The sequence below is a fragment of the Microtus pennsylvanicus genome, chromosome X (genome assembly GCF_037038515.1).
Source record: "Microtus pennsylvanicus isolate mMicPen1 chromosome X, mMicPen1.hap1, whole genome shotgun sequence".
Lineage (NCBI taxonomy): Eukaryota > Metazoa > Chordata > Mammalia > Rodentia > Cricetidae > Microtus > Microtus pennsylvanicus.
The window spans coordinates 137,473,073-137,495,379 of record NC_134601.1 but is presented as its reverse complement, the minus strand read 5'-3'; the positions used below and the strand labels follow the sequence as shown (position 1 = coordinate 137,495,379).

Genomic DNA, 22,307 nt, shown 5'->3' with positions numbered 1-22,307 from the left:
GAGACCAGGAAAGTAGAAGAGACAGCTCGGAGCTCGCTCGCCAAATTTATAGGCAGACATTAGCCCGAGGCGAACACGCCCCCTAAGGGGCGGGACTTATCCCTACATCTCCCCTTTTTGTCTAAATAAGACAGAACTAAACCAAATACAACTACATACAATAACAACAAATAATAAATATATCAAACAATATTGAGAACAAAAGCTTTGCTAAACATTCTATCTCAAGGAGTCCAAATAATGTAAAGAGTAACTACAATTATATAATGTTCAACTCAGTCAAAGATCTGAGAAGGGAATAAACACTACTCAACAAACGAGATTTATCCAAAATGTACAACAATTGACAGAGACAACTGACTACCTGGGCAATCACCCAAAGTCTCGTTTGCAACGTTGAGTCAACCAATTTTGGCTAAGGCCTAACATAACTGACATACCATTATTACAGGCAAGGAACTTTTCAAAACTATCTTACCCTGTCTTGGCAGGATATGACAGTCCTGTTTTATCCATTGATGCACACTCTGTATCTGTGTCAGTGGTTGAGGTATAGGCATTTCTTTGCCCAAAGGCCAGTTCTGCCAAATAGAAAGGCTCCAGGTGGAGTGTCTTTGGTGCTCAACATTCTCTCGGGAATGGAGTGGTGTTGCCAGGAGCAATTGTGTCTCACTATCACGAAACTCTGAGTTAGATTAAAGGCCATTTTCTACAGCTCTTTGAAGAGGTTGAAGATTATCTATCTATACTGAGTATAATCTCTATATATCTAAAGAACCTGATTAGTCTGATTATAAATGACAAACTTAGATGACTATTTATCTATATAATTCTCAATATATATCTAACTTAAAGACTAAGACAATAAACAACTGTGTAACAAATGAGGATAATGACCTCCAAATATAAACACTGTACAAATATACATTGCAATATGGTAAATATATATCAATGCACAAACATTATATAAGTATCTTAATCAGAGGTAGAAATGTACATTGCAATATGGTAAATGTATACAATATATATATCAATACAATATATGTCAATACATAAAAATGTTTTAAACAGACATAGAAACATGTATGCATACAATAGTCAATATAATTTAACTTTGTTTCAATATACAAGAATTCATACCAATATATTTGTCTAAAAGCAGTAACTCACAATTATAAATCTATAATCCCATCATTTCCTCTTTTTTTTTTTTCAAAATGATCCCTGAGCTTATAAAATTCCTCCCCCAACCTCCCAACCCCTAAATGATGTCCCTAAACCCAGGGGTAAACTTTACTGGGAGAGGGGACATCGTCCTCTAGAATTACTTCCAGCTGTCATGGGGGCGACGTTCTTTCTGGGGGATCAAAATGTGTCCATCCATCAGTAATTAAATATTCAGGGTCCCTCAATTTCTTTGAAGATGAGTATTTTCCTGTGGCGATAAGAAAAGAAACCTGCCTCCAAACCTATCTGTATTTCTTACCATCAGTATGTTCGCCATCCTTATGAAAGAATTGTTATTTATCTTTTCCAAGTGGCTTCTCTTCTTCAAACCGAACCTTTATTAATTTTGATGGTATCCACAATTTTTCCTCACCTGTGGAGATAAGAGCAAAACCCCTTCCCCAACGTAGCACATATCCTGGCTTCCATTGTGAGGTCAGCACATCCTTGAAATAAACTGGTTGATTTAGTTCAGTAGACTTTTCCATTATCCAATGTCTTTCTGCAGCCGTTGTTCCCTTCTCATTAGCGTTGAGAAAATTCAAGGTTAACAAAGCATTATGTAGCCTATTTCTGGGGGTGTTTTCCACCCCTTTCTGTTTGTTCAACATATCTTTTATAGTTCGATTTGATCTTTCTATAACTGCTTGACCTGTAGGATTGTATGGTATACCTGTAACATGCTTGATATTGTAATAATCAAAAAACCGTTTCATTTTCCTAGAAACATAAGCAGGACCATTGTCCGTTTTTATTTTTGTAGGTATACCCATGATAGCCATGACTTCTAATAAATGAGTGATTACTGAATCAGCTTTTTCTGAACTTAAAGCAGTTGTCCACTGAACGCCTGAATAAGTGTCAATGGTGTGATGAACATATTTTAATTTGCCAAATTCTGCAAAGTGGAACACATCCATCTGCCAGATTTCATTCCTTTGGGTGCCCTTTGGATTAGCCCCTGCAGGCAGTGGCGTTTGGTTATAGAAAGAGCAAGTAGGGCATTTCTTTACAATCTCCTTAGCTTGTTGCCATGTAATTGAAAACTGTTTCTTCAAACCTTTGCTATTAACATGATGTTTTTTATGAAATTCAGAGGCTTGTAGCACACTACCAATCAGTAATTGATCAATTTCTGCATTACCTTGTGCTAGAGGACCTGGCAGACCCGTATGGGATCGGATGTGTGTTGTGTACATAGGGCAAAGCCTGTTCCTGATCAAATCTTGAACCTGGAGAAACAATGAGGTTAGTTCAGTATCATCAGGTATAAATTCAGCAGTTTCAATATGTAAAATAACTCTTTCTGCGTATTGTGAATCTGTAACTATATTAATAGGTTCTTTAAAATCCCTTAGCACCATAAGAATGGCATATAATTCTGCCTTCTGGACAGAATTATACAGACTTTGTTCCACCTTATCCAAGTCTTCTGATTTGTAACCTGCCTTCTCTGATTTATTGGCATCAGTATAGAATGTACGGGCTCCAGTTATTGGAGCATCACGGACGATTTGAGGAAGAATCCAAGAAGTTCTCTTTATGAAGTTAAGCCGCTTGCTTTTTGGATAGTTGTTATTAATGTCTCCCAAAAAATTAGCACAAGCTCTTTGCCATGGTTCATTATCTTCCCATAATTTCTTTAGTTCATCAGCAGTGAAGGGCACTATAATTTCTGCTGGGTCTATGCCTGCTAGTTGACGAAGTCTCAGCTTGCCTTTTATAATTAACTCAGAGACTTTTTCCACATAAGTTTTCAGTTTCTTACTTGGTTTATGTGGTAAAAAGATCCATTCCAAAATAATATCATCTCTCTGCATTAAAATTCCTGTAGGAGAAATTTTTGATGGTAGTATGACAAGAATACAATTGAGCTCTGGATTCACCCTGTCCACATGTGCCTGTTGTAATTTTTCCTCAATCATTGTCAGTTCCTTTTCTGCTTCAGCTGTTAATTCTCTGGGACTGTTTAAATCTTTATCACCATCCAAGGTTTTGTTCAAATGAATTATTAGATCAGGTGTTATTCCAATAGCTGGTCGTAGACTGGAAATGTCTCCTAACAGTCTTTGAAAGTCATTAAGAGTCCGTAGGCGATCTCTCCTAATTTGTGCTTTTTGTGTCTTAATTTTTTGCAAACCTATTTTATAACCTAAATAATTAACAGAATCTCCCTTCTGAATCTTTTCAGGAGCGATTTGCAATCCCCATTTAGGTAAAAGTATCTTTATTTCTTCAAACAGTCTGTTCAAGGTATCCATGTTTGAATCGGATAACAAGATGTCGTCCATGTAATGGTATACTATAGATTTGGGAAATTTCTTGCGTATTATTTGCAATGGTTGGTTCACAAAATATTGGCACAGGGAGGGGCTATTTAACATACCCTGGGGGAGAACGGTCCAGTGGTACCTCCTCGAAGGTTGAGAATTGTTTTAAGTAGGCACTGTGAAGGCAAATTTTTCTCTATCTTCTTTTTGCAAAGGTATGGTGAAAAAACAATCCTTTAAATCAATAACTATGAGAGGCCATCCTTTTGGTAATAAAGAGGGCAAAGGAATTCCAGATTGCAGAGGGCCCATAGGTTGAATAACCTTGTTGATGGCCCTGAGATCTGTCACCATTCTCCATTTACCTGATTTTTTCTTAACCACAAATACAGGAGAATTCCAAGGGCTGGTAGATTCTTCTATATGTCCAGCATCTAATTGTTCTTGTACCAGCTGTTCTAAAGCCTGTAACTTTTCCTCAGCTAAAGGCCATTGCTTTGTCCATATTGGTTTCTCAGTCAACCATTTTAGAGGCAAGGCTGTTGGTATCTCTGAAGGGACATCAATTGCTTGTTCTTGTACAGCCCGAATGGCCGGTTTTCTCCGTTTGTAATATCTTTTAATATTATTCTCAGAACTATAGGCTCTAGAAGTAGCAGGAATGTTAATTTCGGTATTCCATTGTTGTAATAGGTCACGACCCCATAAATTCATTGCGATATTGGCTACATATGGCTTTAATTTTCCTATTTGTCCCTCTGGCCCTATACATTCAACCCATCTCGTGCTCTGCCTTACTCGAGATAGGGTTCCAATTCCCAGGAGCTGAATATTTACATTCTGAAGAGGCCAATACGGATGCCAAGATTCTGGGGTAATGATACTTACATCAGCACCTGTGTCCAGCAGGCCAGTAATAAAAATGCCATTTACACACACTCTCAGTTTAGGTCTTTGATCATTTATAGAAGTTTGCCAAAACACACGTAACTTATCTTTCTGATCATTATTGCTTGTAACAGTAGGCATGGGGCTTCCTAATTGTCCTGATGAGGCACGTTCTCTGCAGAAACTGGATATGACTGAACCATGTTTGCCATGGGGGCCTGTGAGGCCCCCCCTCTCACGTTTCCCGACTGTATCAGGTTGCCTTGTCTATCTCTTGTAGACCTGCATTCATTCGTCCAATGTCTGCCTTTTCCACATCTTCTACATAAACCTGAAGGCTGAGTCCTCCTATTTCTGTTATTTCTAGAAGATGCATTATTATTATTATTTCTGAAAGATGCATTATTATTATTATTATTTCTGAAAATCCGTTGTCTACAATTCCTTTTCATATGACCCATTTTGCCACAATTAAAACATTTGGTATTCTGGTGTCTCCTTTTACCATTGGAAATTGCTTCTTCTACCCATGCTTCAGTGCCATAATCAAATGTATCAACATTGAGTGTATGCAAGACCCATTCTTCCAAAGGCGCTGATCTGAGCTTTAAAGGCCCCAAAATCCTTTTGCATTCCACATTTGCATTTTCATAAGCCAAAGACTCAATCATTATACGTCTTGCTTCTGGGTCAGATATCCCTATTTGTACAGCCTTAGTTAATCTTTGTAAAAAGTCACTAAAGGGTTCTCTCTGACCCTGTTTAACTCTGACAAATGATTCTATTCTCTGTCCTGGGTCTTGTACCCTGTCCCAAGCCCTTAAGGCTGCTGTAGTACACATGGAGAGTGTGTTTTCATCCAAATTAGCTTGTTCCTGAGGGTCGGAAAAGATCCCTTCACCTAGAATTTTATCTAGGGAAATGTCAATTCCCTTTGCTTTTTCCTGCTGTTCTAAGAGTTTAGCCTCTTGCCTGAATAAGCATTGCCATTTCAATTGTGGTCCACTCTCAAGTACTGCAGAGCTCAGCTGGAGCCAGTCCAAGGGGGTTGCTTTGTTTGTCGTGGCCCAAGATCTTAGCATCTCTTTAACAAAAGAGGCTTGCATCCCAAAAGTCATGACAGCCTGTTTAATTTCCTTGAGGTCATTCATACGGACAGGCTCCCATGTATCCTCCTTGATGACCCTAGGGTTTCTGGAACCAACCACCTTCTCTGTTGTTATTACTGGAAAGGCAGGTAGAGCTGTAGGTAGAGCTTTGTGGAAATTGTCCCGGAGAGATTAACTACACAGATGTAGTTAAAATTTGCCCTTCTACCCTTTGCTCTTCTTCATCAGAATTTAGAAATTCCTCAATCTTTTCAATTCTATTCACTATTGCCTTCTGCAATGTCTGAATCTCCTGTCCAGAATTATGTTCCAAAGCCTTCATTGAGGATTCTAAAGTATGAAGTTTGTCCGTTAGAGATAACATATCATCTTTGGACACAATTTTTATGGCATAAACCGTGCCTTCTTGTATTGACAATCTTTCCATCAATCTGTCATAAGCTTTAGACAAAATCCGATTGTCACATTCAGCAGTTTTGATTCTCTCAGTTAATGTTTCATTTCCTACAGAACTGAATCTTATTGTCCAAATCAGCTGTTCCCTCTTCCATAGTAATGAATTTCTCCTTAATATCAGCCACTAATGTTTCAGTTCCTACAGAGAGGGACTGAACCTTACGATCCAGATCAGCTGTTCCCTCTTCCATAGTAATGAATTTCTCCTTAACATCAGCCTGGAGAGCCTCAAACTGATTCTTGAGAAGATTGTTATCAGCCTGGAGAACTTCAAACCGATTCTCGAGAAGATTGTTATCAGTCTGGAGAACTTCAAACTGATTCTTGAGAAGATTGTTATCATTCTCAATTGTTTTTAAGCGTTCTATCTCTGCCTTAAGAATCCTGGATTCGTCTCGTAAAGACTTTATCATATTTCTATTATCAAACCATTTGGTGCCAATGAAAACTACGAATCCCAGAAGGATCCATAGGGGTGGCGTGATAGACACCTCTTGTAAAATCTCCCACATGGTACAATTAAAAAAACTGTTAAATTCTTGAACAGTAATGTGTTCAGACATTTTATTTATAAAAGAAAAAATTTTTTACCTGCAATGATCGGTTCCTGCCAGTTGTTGGTCTCTGTGTTTTTGGAGCCTGTCCTAGAACTAGCTCTTGTAGATCAGGCTGGCCTCGAACTCACAGAGATCCGCCTGTCTCTGCCTCCCAAGTGCTGGGATTAAAGGCGTGCACTACCACGGCCTGGCAGGCCTCAAACTCACAGAGATCTGTCTGCCTCTGCTTCCCAAGTGCTGGGATTAAAGGCGTGTGCTACCACTGCCTGGCAGGCCTCAAACTCACAGAGATCCATCTGCCTCTGCTTCCCAAGTGCTGGGATTAAAGGCGTGTGCTACCACTGCCTGGCCGGCCTCAAACTCACAGAGATCCGCCTGCCCTTGCCTCCCAAGTGCTGGTATCAAAAGCGTGGGCCACCATTGCCCTGCCAAGTCACTTTGTGTCAGACCAAATCTGCCACTGTGGCCGCTTTTGTTGCAAAACCGCAGGTACTTGAGCTTCCGCTAATTCAGGCAGTGGGGTTCCGCTGTAAAACTTAGCCAAGGCAGGCAGAATGGGCCTGTGTGGCCGAGTATGTCTCGGACTCGGCACTGGGGCCGGAGTCACGAACTGAAAAACAGCACCCAGGAGGTTGCTGTGTTAGCTAGCGGGCTACCCGCTTGAGTCGGGGGCAAAATAGCCCGACGTTGGACACCAAAATGTAGCAGCGTAAACGAATGCAGACAGTTTGTAAAAATATATATAGTTTTAATGTAGAAATAGACTTACAGAACCACCGTTCCCGCGGAGACCAGGAAAGTAGAAGAGACAGCTCGGAGCACGCTCGCCAAATTTATAGGCAGACATTAGCCCGAGGCGAACACGCCCCCTAAGGGGCGGGACTTATCCCTACAGTGGTTTTCCTTCTAGTACGTTCTGTAAGGCTGAGTTTGTGGCTATGTATTGTTTAAATCTGTTTTTGTCCTGGTATATTTTGTTTTCTCCATTGATGGTGAATGCAAGCTTTGCTGGGTATAGTAGTCTGGGCTTGCGTCCATGGTCTCTTTGTGTCTGCAGCACATCTATCCAAGACCTGGCTTTCATGATTTCCATTTAGAAGTCAGGTGTAATTCTGATAGGTTTCCCTTTATATGTTACTTGATCTTTTTCCTTTGCAGCTCTTAATATTCTTTCTTTATTCTGTATGTTTTGTGTTTTGATTATTATATAGTGAGGGGATTTTTTTTTTGATCCAGTCTATTTGGTGTTCTGTATGCTCTTGTACCTTCATAGGAATGTTCTTTAGGTTGGGAAAGTTTTCTTCTATAATTTTGTTGAATATATTTTCTGGGCCTTTGAGCTGTAATTCTTCTCCTTCTTCTACTCTTATTATTCTTAGGTTTGGTCTTTTCATGGTGTCCCAGATTTCCTGGATGTTTGTGTTAAGAATTTGTTAGATTTGCTATTCTTTAATCAATGAGTTTATTTTCTCTATAGTATCTTCCTGCGTCTGAGATTCTTTCTTCTTTCTCTTTTATTCTGTTGGTTTTACTTGTCTCTGTAGTTCCTGTTTGTTTACCCAGATTTTCCATATCCATCCATCCCTCGGTTTGTGTTTTCTTCATTACCTCTATTTTATTTTTCAAGTCTTGAACTGTTTCCATTACCTGTTTGATTGTTTTTTCTTGGTTTTCTTGGGTATCTTTGAGAGATTTATTTATTTCTTCTACCTTTTTGTTTGTCTTCTCCATTTCTTTAAAGCAGTTTTTCACATCCTGTTTAAGGTCCTCTATTATTTTCATAATGTTACGTTTAAAATCTATTTCTTCTACTTCTTCTGGAATAGGGTGTTCAAGTCTTCTTGTTGCGTGATCACTGGATTCTGGTGTTGTCATGTTGCTTTTCAGGTTGTTGGGAATTCTTGCATTGGCGCTTATCCATCTTTTCGTTCAGATGCAGCCAGGAGAGTCTTGGCGTCTTGGTCCAATCTTTGCTGTGACTGACTGTGTACTTGGGGAATTTTCTTGGTCTGGCCTTTCTTAGGGCCCCTTAGCACTGGAGCCAGTCATGCTGGTGGATCTAAGGACCCTGCAGATGGAAAGGAGTGCCCTCTGGCTGGATCTCTTCAGTTCAGGAGCAGGATATGTTCCTGGGCCAAGGACCTTGCAGACAATAAGGCAGGCCTGGGGGAGGCAGGGTCATGTGGAACAAAGAAGCCCCTGCAGCAGGAGTTGGAGGGGCCCTGTACTCCCTTCAGGACCTTCCTGCTGGGCGAGCACACACTTACCCCTCTGGATGGATCTCCTCAGTGCAGGAGCAGGAACTGTTCCTGGGCCAAGAACCTCACAGACAATAGCAGTTATCACTTTTTAAAACATACTTGTTTTTCACAGTTTCCCATTTTAAATTGTAACTTTTAAAACCTGATTTGGAAAAAATTGCCTTGATCCTATTTACCTTTAATTCTTGTTTGAACTTGAGTTCTGATTTCTCTGTAGATAAATCAGAGGCAGATACTACCTATAAGATGGTTTCTGTTTTTAAGTTTTGGGTTTGTTTTTGTGAGTGCAAGTATTTTATTTTTAAAATGTAATAGAGCAAATGTTGAATTGGTTTATAGAATAACTATCTTCTTCATATTAATGTATCCCTGCACAAACACACCCTGAGGGCCTGCTATGTTTAAGGTTCTGACTCAGTAGCATAATGCATGTATCTGTTTGACTATAAAAGTTAAAAAAATTGTGTTGATATGTCATTCTCCCCTGCCCTCTTTCAGTCAACAGGTTCTAGGGAGAAAAACAGGCACAGCATCTGTTCACAAAGTTACAATTAAAATTGATGAAAATGATGTCTCCAAGCCTTTACAGATTTTTCATGATCCTCCTTTGCCATCTTCTGATTCTAAATTAGTAGAAAGAGCTATGAAGGTAAACGGTTCTCAGTGTATTTTAATTGATTAAATAAATAAATATAATTTAGCACATAGAAAACTTTTAGCACAAATTCTTTGAAATATGTAATCATTTCTAAACCCCTGTATAAAACTTGTTTTAGGTCAGTTTTATACTTCCGTATTTGTTTTTTGTCTTTTTAACATCTGATACTATATAAAATAATTTTCAATATCTTCTTTTAGTTTAGTATGTAGAGCAATGCTATTGCATCTAAGAATACACTCTTATGCTGAATTATGCCTTCAGCCTAGTTTAAGTTTTGTAGTTTAAATCAGACCTTTTTATTTTTTAAGGTCTGGCATCTGAGAACTGTGGCTACTATATGTGTGTGTGTGTGTGTGTGTGTGTGTGTGTGTGTGTGTGTGTGTGTGTGTGTGTATATATATATATATATATATATATATATATATATATATCCATGTTGTTGCTTTGAGGTGGAATCTCACTATGAAGCCATGGCAAGCCTGGAACTTAATAGTTAGACTAGGATGGCCTTAATTCCCATAGATCGAGTTGCCTGCATCTTCCTCCTAAGTGCAAAGAAGGGTCTCATGTCACTTAGGCTGACCTCAATCTTGTTATGTATCTGAAGATGACCTTTGAATTTCTGATCTTCCTGCCTTTACCTCCTGAGTGCTGAGATTACACACAATTTATGAAATGCTTGGAAATCAAATCCAGAACTTTCTGCATTCTGAACACTTGGCCGACTGAACTATACATACCCTAGCCTATTGTATTTAGGAAAATAGCAGTTTTAGTTTTGAAGTTTCTAAAGTCATACAAAATAATTAAAAGCTCACACTCATTTACATTATATTTTTACTTTATCTAAGTTTGCTTATACTAGTTAATCTCCAGTATGGAAAAGAAGTATCTTAAGGCACAGTTGTGTGTACACTCACACTTTTATAATCAAAATGTTTTAATTGTACATTTGACTTTATTGTTGCTATTTATGCAGATTGACCACTTATCAATAGAAAAGCTCCTGATTGATAGTGTACATGCAAGAGCCCATCAGAAGCTGCAGGAACTGAAGGCCATTCTTAGAAGCTTCAATGCTAATGAAAATTGTAAGTGTTTTCAATTTTCTTTTATTTAAGGGCTTTTCTTATATGCCTTTTCCTGATGTATGGTTTTGTTGAGGATGCTGGGTCTTTGTTGCCTTTATCGCTAAATCTACCATACCTGTTTGAATTTTTACCTTATTTATTTATTTATTTATTTATTTATTATACTTAACTTGTCTTTATTTTTGAATTGTTTGCAGTTTCTCCTCAAAAAATATATCCTTAGTAAAATAGAAACATTTTAACATGACTCGTAATTTAGTGTTTCTTCTGACAAAGCAGCACTGCAAATCCTTTTTTTTTATTGAGAAAAGGAAGAAAAAAAAAACAAGTTTCCACCTCCTCCCAGCCTCCCATTTCCCTCCCCCTCCTCCCACCCTTCTCCCCCTCCTCCCACATCTGCAAATACTTTTATAATGTACTTATAAAATATGGCTGAACAAAGCAGAATTCAGCTCTTGTTTTCAGTTTTATTACAACTCTAAATCCATTAACAGTGTTAAGAATAAGAAATTCAGGGGGCTGGAAAAATGTTGCAGTCGTTAAGAGCACTGGCTGCTTTTCCCGAGGTCCTGAGTTCAATTCACAGCAACCATGGTGTTTCACAACCATCTGTAATGAAATCTGATTTCCAGAAAGGCAGAGCACCTATATACATAAAATCAATAAATAGTTAAAAACAAAATAAGAAATTCAGATGTAAAAGAGTGGAAAATCTTCTAAATTTAATTACCTACCTAATATGTTAAAGAACTTTAGTGTAGCAAATTCTTCATTCCATGGAGTTTCCATTTACTGTCCTTAGGTCCAGACCAACTGTTTTTTTTTTTTTGGTATATAGGGTCTTGTTATATAACCCAAGCTGCCTTTCAATTTGTGGGCTTGCTACTTCAGCTCCTCATTGGTTGGGATAACAGGCATTGGCCAACATATACAGCTCCTCCAGTTGTTTTTGATTATAATTCTCTTGTGCTCTGAGTGCAGAGTAAAATTAAGATGTTGTAGGTGAAGTGCCTTTAAAGTAGAAGCTAGTAGTAGTGGATTACAGACCTCAGATTACTCCATTATACTTACAGAAAAGCGACTTCTTAGGTATATAATAGTAACGCTGCATTAAAGTCATTTTGATAAAAGGAGATAAAACACTGCCCGAAGCAAAGACAACCTTTGAAAAATGGATAGTACATGTTCATTCAAGAATGTTCTGGTGTTCTGTTCAATAGTAGACTAGTTAGTTAATAATAGTATACTGTGTAATAGCTACAAAAGAAAGTTTTTGTTGTTCTTATCACAAATGCTTAATGTTACTGCTATAGTAATTGCTGACTTGATCATTGCATAATTTATAAATGTATTACAATATCACATGATCTATAATTATATAAATATATAATTATTTTACTTTATGTTAATAAAAATATAGTCATTCAGCCGGAAGGTGGTGGTTCACGCCTTTAATCCCAGGTGGATCTCTGAGTTCAAGGCCAACCTGGTCTACAAGAGCTAGTTCCAGGACAGCTCCAAAGCCACAGAGAAACCCTGTCTCAAAAACATATATATATAGTCATCAACACAAACTAATGAATAGAAGTGAAAAATAGTATTGACAGCAAATCATAGTATTAAAATATGACTATAATATAAAGTTTTTCTTTCTCTTAGCATACAGAACAATTGGTCTCCTTTTCTTTGCATCATTTTTAAAGATTGATTTATTTTTATTTTATGTGTATGCATGTTCTCCCTGCATATATGTCTGGTTCCTGCAGAGGCCAGAGGAGAGTGTTGAATTCCCTAGAACTGTTATAGAGTTATATACTGTTAGCTGCCATGTAGGTGCTGGGAATTGAGCAAGGGTCTTCTGAAGGAACAGTCATTTCTTTTAACTGAGCCATCTGCCCAGCTCCCTCTCTCTCCCCCTCCTTCTCTCCCTCCCTCCTTCCATCCCTTCTTTCCTTTCTCTCTTCCTTCATTGGCTTTATAGACAACACTGGGCTTTGAACTTTAAGCAATGTTCCTTGGTCAGTGCCTCCTCTCCTCAAGTTCTTGAACGACTTGTATGCACTATGAGTTTCAGCATGATTTCACCGTGACATTTTCATATGTGTATATTGGACTTTGCTCATATCCACTCCTACTGTTGCTATCTCTTGTTCTCGCCTTCCTTCTCTGATTTCTTTCTTCCCTTAAGTTTTCATGTCTTGTGTACTTTGTTAAACATCTCTTTTCATACCATCTATATATTGAATTTGGGGTCTTTTGTTTGTTTGTTTGTTTTGTTTTTTGAAACAGGATTTCTCTTTAGCTTTGTCCTGGAACTAGCTCTTGTAGACCAGGCTGGCCTCAAACTCACAGAGATCCTCCTGCCTCTGCCTACTGAGTGCTGGGATTAAAGGCATGCACCACTACCGCCAGGTTTAATTTGGGTTCTTTAAATCAAAGAAAACATACTTTTCTTTCTTCGTCTGGTTTATTTTGGTTAACTTGTTCTCCAGTTGCATCTGTTTTCCTGAAAATGCCATAGTTTTGTTGTTCTTTATAGCCAAATGAAATTCCATTGCATATATATTCCACATTTTAAATATCCGTTCACCTGATGATAGGCATTTAGATTGATTTTCAGTCTTGAATGTGGTGATTAGTGCTGCAGTAACACACATGTGTTTATATCTTTGTGGCAAGCCAACTTAGATTCCCACCTAGGACTGATGAAGTTGGGGAATACAATAGTTTGTTTTTTGAGGAAATTAAATTCTGCATACTGATTTCTCTAGTGGTTGTACTAATTTACTGTTCCATCATTGTTAGGATTTTTTAAATTTGATTTCCTTCCTTCCTTCCTTCCTTCCTTCCTTCCTTCCTTCCTTCCTTCCTTCCTTCCTTCCTTCCTTCCTTCCTTCCTTCCTCCCCTCTCCTCTCCCCTCCCCTCCCCTTCCCCCCTCCCCTCACCTCCCGTCCCCTCCCCTCCCTCTCTTGTTCTCTCTTTCTTTCTTCTTTCTTTTTCCAAGACAGGGTTTCTCTGTGTACCCCTGACTGTCTTGGAACTTGCTCTGTAGACCAGACTGGCCTCATACTCAGAGATCTGCCTTTGCCTCCAAATGCTGGGAATAAAGATGTGTACCACCACCATTGGGGAAATAAGGAATGCTTCACAAATTTGCTTGTCATCTTTTCACAGAGGCCATGCCAATCTTCCCTATATGGCTTTAATTTTAGTACATGTATGTTTTGTTGTTGTTGTTGTTTTTTTTTTTTGAGACAGTTTTTTTTTTCTGTGCAGCCCTGGCTGTCCTGAACATGCTCTATAGACCAGACTGGCCTCTGTTACTCTCTCTGCCACCAGTGCTGGAATTGAAGGCGTGGACCACCATGCCTGGCTGATTTCTTTTTTATATTTTTTTATTTATTATTTTTTATTCAAAATGATTTTATTGTTCGTGTACACAAGGGAATTTATGCCACTAAAGCAGAGGCTGTGGATGGCTCATATTTCCAGTTGGGTGGGAGGACCCACTTAGTCTTATAGTAATGAGACAGTTGGTGAATTCTGTTGTCTATCAGAATCAGGCGGAATTTAGCATCCTTATCCTTTCTGTTCCTCTCAAGATGCTTTCTGACAGCGACTGCCTTCTTAATCAACTTGTAGAGATCCTCAGGGAGATCAGGGGCAAGGCCTTTGGACTTAAGGATTCTCAAGATTTTATTACCAGTCACAAAACGGACCTGGGCCACACTGTGCGAGTCCCTCAGGATCACACCTATCTGGGAACGAGTAAGGCCTTTCTTGGCCAGTTTGTAAATCTGTTTCTTCACGTCATCAGACGTCAGCTTCAGCCACATGGGGACGCTACAGCAGTAGGGCAGTGTGGACTGGGACAGGCCCTTCCCGGGAGCGTGCATGCCCATGATGGTGGGGGTCTGGCAGCAAAGAAAGAACGAGGGAGGAAACTCCGCAGGAAGCCTTGGCTGATTTCTTGATAGTAGACATTCTCATTGTAGTGCAATGAAATCTCAGTGTAGTTTTGATAGGCATTTTATTAAGAGCCAAGGATGTTGAAGATTTCATGTATTCATTGGCCCTTTATTTTGTGAAAACTGTTCATTTGTTCATTTGTAATTTGGATGATTTTTCTCTATTTTTTTAAGTTCTTTATAGATACTAATTTCCTTTCCAGATTATGTAGCTGTCAAAGATTTTTTTAATTAATTTATTTTTTTAAACAATCCTTTCTCATTTTACATACCTATCCCAGTTCTGACTCCATCCCCTCTTCCTGCTGCCCCCACCTTTCCCCCACTCCAGCTTCCATCCACTACTCAGAGAGAGTAACAAAGTCTGACACATCACTTTGAGGCAGGACCGAGGCCCTCCCTGCTCTATCTAGGCTGAGCAAGGGATCCCTCCAAAAAGAATGGACTCCAAAAAGCCACTTAAGCACTAGGAATAAATGTTGGACCCACTGCCAGTGGCCATACAACTGTCTCCCACATTCAGAGGGCCTAGTTTGGTGCTATGCAGGTTCCCCCACTATCAGTCCAGAGTCAGTGAGCTCTCTCTAACTCAAGTCAGCTGTTTCTGTCGATATCCCCATTATGGTCATGACCCCTTTGCTCATATTATTCCCTCTCCCTCTCCAGAAGCTCGGCCCAGTATTTAGTTTTGGATCTCTGCACCTGTTTCCATCAGTTGCTGGATGAAATTTCTATGGTGACAATTACGGTAGTCATCAATCAGATTACAGGGGAAGGCCATTCAGGAATCTTCTCCACTATTTCTTAGGGTCTTAGCTGAGGTCATCCTTGTGGATTCCTGGGAATTTCTCCAATGCCAGGTTTCTTGCTAGCCCCATAATGGCTCCCTCAATCAAGATACCTCTTTCCTTGCTCTCCCTGTCTGTCTTTCACCATCTCAGCCATCCTATTCCCTCATGTTCTCTTCCTCTCTCTTCTTTTCCCTTCCCCTTCCACCCTCCCTCTGCACCCTCACTCCCAAATTTCTCAGTAGATCTTGTTTAATTCCCCTTACCTGGGGGATCCATATATGTCTCTCTTAAGGTTCTCCTTGTTACCTAGCTTCTCTGGGGCCATGGACCCCAGGCTGGTTATCTTTTGCTTTACTTCTACTATCCACTTTTAAGTAAGTACATACCATGTTTGTCTATCTGGGTCTGGGTTAACTCACTCAGAATGTTTTTTTCTAGTTCTATCCATTTGCATTCAAGTTTCAAGATGTCATTGTTTTACCGCTTCGTAGTACTTCATTGTGTAATGTACTACACTTTATCCATTCTTTGGTTGATGGGTATGTAGGTCGTTTCCAGGTTCTGGCTATTATGAACAATGCTTCTGTGAATATAGTTGAGCAAATGTCCTTGTGATATGAGTGTTTATCCTTTGAGTATATGCCCAAGAGTGTGGTATTGCTGGGTCTTATGGTAGATTGATTCCCAGTTTTCTGAGAAACCACCATACTGATTTCCGGAGTGACTGTACAAGTTTGCACTCCCACCAGCAATGCAGGAGTGTTCCCTTTATTCCGCATTCTCTCCAGCATAAACTATCATCAGTGTTTTTGATCTTAGCCATTCTTACTGTAAGATGGTATCTCAGAGTCATTTTGATTTGCATTTCTCTGATGACTAAGGATCTTGAGGAATTCTTTAAGTGTCTTTCATCCATTTGCAATTCTTCTGTTGAGGATTCTCTGAGTAGATCTGTACCCAGTTTTTTAATTGGATTATTTGTTGTTTTGATGTCTAGTTTCTTGAGTTCTTTTTATATTTTGGAGATCAGTCCTCTGTCTGATGTGCAGTTGGTGAAGATCTTTTCCCATTGTGTAGGCTGCCGTTTTGTCTTGTTGACTGTTTCCTTTGCCTTACATAACTTTCTCAGTTTCAGAAGGTCCCATTTATTTTTTTTATTTTTTTATTTTTTGGTTTTTTGAGACAGGGTTTCTCTGTAGTTTTTGGAGCCTGTCTTGGAACTAGCTCTTGTAGACCAGGCTGGTCTCGAACTCACAGAGATCCGCCTGCCTCTGCCTCCCGAGTGCTGGGATTAAAGGCGTGCGCCACCACCGACCACCGCCCGGCCAGGAGGTCCCATTTATTATTTGTTACTGTTATTGTCTATGCTACTGGGGTTATATTTAGGAAGTAGTGTCCTATGTCCATGCACTAAGGCTACTTCTTACTTTCTCTTCATTGAGGTTCAGAGTAGTTGGATTTATTGGACTTGATTTTTGTGCATGGTGATAGGTAGAAATCTATTTGCATTCTTTTACATGTTGACATCCAGTTATTCCAGCACCATTTGTTGAAGATGCTTTCCTTTTTCCATTGTATAATTTTAGCTTCTTTGTCAAAAATCAGGTGTTCATAGGTTTGTGGATTCATATCAGGGTCTTCAGTTTGATTCCATTGGTCCACCTGTCTATTTTTATGTCAATACCAAACTGTTTTCATTGCCAGAGCTTGAACTCAGGGATGGTGATGTCTCCGGAGGTTCCTTTCTTGTATAGGATTGTTTTGGCTATCCTGGGTTTTTTGTTTCTTCATATGAAGTTGAGTATTGTTTTTTCGAGATCTGTGAAGAATTGTATTGGGATTTGATGGGGATTACATTGAATCTGTAGATTGCTTTTGGTAAGATTGCCATTTTTATTATGTTGATCCTACATATCTGAAGCATGATTAATAAATCTCAGAGAGAGAAATTGGGGTTCAACCTGAAGACCTGAAAAGCAAAACAGCCAGCCACTGGATCTTACCTCTACCTCAGCCTGAAATGGCTAAATTGACTCCAGGAATGTCAGAAGGAGACTGTGTCTGAGAGCTTCTCCTCCTGTTTTATATTCCTCTCTAGGGCTGGGATAAAGGATGTGCACTACTGGGATTAAAGGCATGCACCACCCAGTCTCTATGGCAACTAGTGTGGCTACTTGGATTAAAGGTGTGTGTTACTAGTGCCTGGTCTGAAAGGCTGACCATTTGGACTGTTTCATTCTCTGATCTTCAGGCAAGCTTTATTTATTAAAATACAAATGAAATGCCACTATGCTTATCCAAGAGCGTGGGAGATTTTCTTTTATTCTAAATTGATCTATTTAGGCAATTGTTTACTGTGCAGAAGATTTTTAATTCCACATCATCCCATTTATTGATTCTTGCTAGTGTTTCCTAATCTACTCGAGTCCTTTGCCTATATGCACATATTAAAATGTCTTCCCTGTATATTATTTTCTCAGTTTTTAAGTTTCAGGTTTTGAAGTGTTTGGAATTGAAGTTTGAGAGACTTGATAACAGGGCTTTAGTTTCATTCTTCTGTACATGGATGTTAAATTTTTTCCAGTATTATTTTGTTTTGGCACTTTTACTAAAAACCTGGTGCGCATAGCTTTCTGGGATTGTTTCAGGAGGTCTGTGTTCTGTTCTATTGGTACATCTCTGTTTTGTGGCAATATCATGTTGTTTTGTTACTATAGTTCAGTCATATAATTTAAAGTGGGCATTTTGATGCCTCCAATATCATGTTTGTATGGGTGCAGGCCACAGGACAGTTTGGGCCTTGTTCTCTTGGTATGCTGTTTTACCTTAGTGTTTGAGTCAAGGTCACTCACTTCACCATTTGCCACATAGACTAAAGTGAACACCATGAATCTGCCTGTCCCCATCTTCTTAGCACTTCTTACACTATAACTCACCTTCTTACTTGGATTTTGGAAAGCAGGCTCTGGTCTTTGTATTTTTATGACAACTGAGCCATCGCTCCCTACTCTCCACTGATTGCTGTGTATTGCTTTTAGACAGGACCTCTCTATAATCCCAGTTCGTCTTGTATTTGCTATGTTGTTTAGGCTGGCTTGTCCCAGCCTTCTGATACTGGGATCACAGGCATGTGTTGTGTCTGCTTCAACATTATTTTTCTGCTCAGGATTGCTTTGGCTGTTTGTGCCTTTTGTGCTTCTGTATAGATTTTAGGATTATTTATTATAATTCTTATATTTTTGGTTGTGAGCCTAGACTTTAACAACTGAACCATAAATCCCTCCAGCATTATTTCTTGTAATTCTGTGAAGAATGTCTTTGGTATTTTTAGGGAGCTAACACTGAAACTAGATCATTTTCAGTAATACAACCCTTTTGTAGAATTCTGCTTAGGTATGTGCATGTTATTCCATCTTTTAGTGTGTTTTTTTTTTTAAAAAAATATTTTTGTACACAATATTCTGTCTGTGTGTATGTCTGCAGGCCAGAAGAGGGCACCAGATCTCATTATAGATGGTTGTGAGCCACCATGTGGTTGCCGGGAATTGAACTCAGGACCTTTGGAAGAGCAGGCAATGCTCCTAACCACTGAGCCATCTCTCCAGCCCCTAGTGTGTTTGTTGATTGATTGGTAGATATTATATATTATAGGCATCTGTTATGTCTATTTGATCTATGGTGTACTTTTAACTTTGAGGTTTCTTTGACTCATTTTGTTGTGGATAGTTTTTCTATTGATGAAAATTGGGTATTAAAGTCACTTATTGTTGTATATAGATTTATTGCTTTATGTTTACTAGTTTTGTTGAAATTAGATATACCATACAGCAGTGGTGGCATTTGTCTTTAATCTCAGCACAGGTAGGAGGATCTCTGAGTTATGAGGCTAGCCTGGGCTTTATAGTGAGTTTCAGGGCTATACAGAGAAGCTCCATTGAGAAAAAAACAAAAAAGAGAAAAAAAAGAAAGAAAGAGATTGGCTATACCAATGCTTAGTTTAGAGATCATTATAAAATCATTGTATTTTTATATTTCTAAGACAGGGTTTCTTTGTGTAACAGTTCTAGCTGTCCTGGAACCGGCCTTGAACTCATAGACATCCAACTGCCTCTGCCTCTAGTGTACTAGGATTAACGGTGTGCTCCAACTCGCCCAGCTTAAAATAATCTTATCTTGATGCATTATTTCCTTTACTTTTCTGAGTAATTTTGTCTTAGTATATCTGATTTTGTATTATAGGACATAGGCTACTCACCAGTGGCTATGTGAAAATGTCTCTGCCTATAGAACCCCTTGAAATTTTTAATAGTGTCTATTTTCAGAACTGGGCATTTTACTATTAGATGTGTAGAGAGGTCACGTATGTTTAGTCTTGAAATGCCTTTTGTGTTTTGGTATTCTTTTCTTTCCAGAAGAACAAGATTCCTCATAGAATTGTGTTGAACAGGCTTTTTATGTCTTTAGTGTTTGATTTCAGCTGCTTTTATGCAGTGGAATTTTTTATTTTAATTAATATTTTAGATAAGTGCTAACATAGCCCTTGAACTCCTAATCCTCCTAAGTTCACTTTTCAAAATCTAGAATCAAAGTGTTTACTATTATGCCTTACACTATCCTGTGGATTCATTATTTTCATTTTGTTTTGTTTCCTTTATTCCTTTGTCTTTTCTTTTTTTTCCTGCCTTCCTTTTTTGACTTGCTACCAGGGATTGACCCTAGAACCTCCGATATGCTTGGCAAGTGCTCTACCACAAAGCCCTATCCTCGACTCATACCATGGATTTTTTTTTAAAAGTTTTTAAGTTAAATTTATTACCAGTGAATGTTTTTTCTCCATGTATGTATATGTGTGCCTAGTGCCTAGAGAGGTCAGAAGAAGGTGTCTGATAACCCTGGAACTGGTTGTTATAATCTACGATGTGGGTGTGGGGAGTTGAAGCTGCATCCATCCTCTGAAATAGCAGCAAGTGCTTTTAACCACTTAGTGATCTCTCTGTTCCATTCTATAAATTCCTTTTGTATTTTTTAATCCATGGATTCTTTTTTTAATTATTTTTATTTTTTAAAAAAATATTTATTTTATTTATTTATTATGTATACAATATTCTGTCTGTGTGTATGCCTGCAGGCCAGAATAGGGCACCAGACCTCTTTACAGATGGTTGTGAGCCACCATGTGGTTGCTGGGAATTGAACTCAGGACCTTTGGAAGAGCAGGCAATGCTCTTAACCACTGAGCCATCTCTCCAGCCCCAATCCATGGATTCTTTATTTAGCTTTTTAGTCATACTGGTCTATTTATTTAATTCTTTGATGTCTGATAGAATTTCTTCAATCTTGTATTGTGATTTCTGTCTGATTTTTTTCTAATTTTTATTTAATTTTTTCAAATTTATGTGTATGAATATTTTGCTTTCATGTTTATTGTGAGTGCCTCCTGGTGCTTGCAGAGGTCAGATGAAGGCCTCGGATCCCTTAGAACTGGGGATAAGGAATAGTTGTGAGCCATCATGTGGGTGTTAGGAACGGGATCTGGTTCCTCTGCAAGAGGAACAAGTGCTTTTAATAACTACTGAGTCATAGCCAGCTCCTTGATTTTAGTGTACTGATGAAACTTTCCACTGTGGTTTTCATTTGATTTATTTAGTTTTTTATTTCTACTATCAGTTTTATTTTTCCTCCTACTCTCTTTGTTGAGCATCTCATCAGTGTTGCTAATTACACATCTTCCTTAATTTATCTGCTTACTAGATTTTAAAAATAATTTTTACAGACAGACTTTGGAATTATTTGTTCAGTATTGGAGCTACCTCAGTATCTTTGGATTTGCTAATTAAAGAGTTAGGATATTTTGTATGTGCCATGTTGTCTTGCTTTTTCATCGTTCTTTATGCACCCCGTCTGTATGGGTTATCTTTTACAGTTAGTTGTATTGGGGGAATTTCTTACTGAGAAACCTTTTCTTGAGCAGTCAATCTCAACTATCATTTAGAGATGACAAAACAAGGTGCTATAATATTAAATGAAGCCTGATATGAGAAAACACTTAAAAATAGATTAATGCCCACTAGTATAATAACACCAGTGACCATAGAACAGAAAATAACAGAATGGTAAACTATCACCTTAAATTTTATTTAAGATAAAAGTAAAAATAGTAAATGAATAAAATAAAGGTCAAAAGAAAATCAAACCAAAATTAAAAAGAAGAAAGGTAAATGTTAGGAAGACAAAAAAGAAAAAGAAGGGAAAATATTGCACATTTAAAGAAAAATGCATAAACAAAATTACATAAATGTAAGAAGAATAAAAAAGAAACAAGACTTAATGGGAGGGAACTTTTCACTATTATATAGCTTTTGAAATCTGTAGTGTATATATATTTTGTGCTTATTTTTTTTAATAATAAGAGCAATAAAAATTCAACAAATATTTACCTATTCTTTGTTTTGTTTTAAAAGACTCAGTATGGCAGTTCACACTTAAAATGCTAGCACTCAAAAGCTGAGGCTGGAGGATCTGAAGTTCAAGACCAGCCAGACTACATAATGAACTCAAGGTCATTTGGGTTACATAGCAAGAGCCTGTCTCAAGCCCCTCCCTTACATAAAATAAAAATAATACTGAATAAAATAAAAGGAAACAGTTTGAGAAAAGGAGGGGGGAACTAAATGACAAAGTACTAGCACCTTTTTTTCTGGCTACTCTAATATTGGATTCTTCCAGGTGGAAGGGGTGGTCAATTGAGTTGGAGTCTCTTCTTTTTCCTATCGTTTAGGAGGTTGATGAGCCTGGATGAGTCAGATGTGTGAACAGAACTGTCTTCATTTTAGGAGCCTCCCTTCTTTGTATACAAGAAACCTCTGCTGGCCAGTCTTAGATTTTCAGTCTGTGGGCCATGCAGCTTGTCCCACACTCCAGAGAATCCCCAGTTTGTACACCCTGGATTGACCATGTTCAAGTCAAGGGGTGTCTCTTGAATGCAGAGCTGCAAGATTATGGCGTTGCAGTGCTTTGAATACTGCAT

General features: G+C 38.5%; 2 protein-coding genes and 1 pseudogene across 5 annotated transcripts in view; 1 reads left to right on the top strand and 2 right to left on the bottom strand.

Moving 5' to 3' along the window:
* Nucleotides 1–22,307, top strand: part of Med14 (mediator complex subunit 14) — a 104,778-nt gene that overhangs the window by 24,506 nt on the left and 57,965 nt on the right. For all 4 annotated transcript variants that reach the window (XM_075956814.1, XM_075956812.1, XM_075956811.1 and 1 more), the window contains 2 exons: nt 9,267–9,417; nt 10,409–10,520. In XM_075956814.1, coding sequence (XP_075812929.1) covers nt 9,267–9,417; nt 10,409–10,520 — 263 coding nt within the window. The remainder of the gene's footprint in view (nt 1–9,266; nt 9,418–10,408; nt 10,521–22,307) is intronic.
* On the bottom strand, nt 13,651–13,742 carry LOC142841856 (U6 spliceosomal RNA; annotated as a pseudogene).
* LOC142841085 (small ribosomal subunit protein uS15-like) lies at nt 13,971–14,423 on the bottom strand. The gene has a single exon (XM_075957822.1). The coding sequence runs from the start codon at nt 14,421–14,423 to the stop codon at nt 13,971–13,973; it is 453 nt and encodes a 150-aa protein (XP_075813937.1).

Bases quoted from the DNA above. Each gene is read 5' to 3' on its own strand.
- LOC142841085 (XM_075957822.1), bottom strand. From the start codon at position 14,423: ATGGGCATGCACGCTCCCGGGAAGGGCCTGTCCCAGTCCACACTGCCC.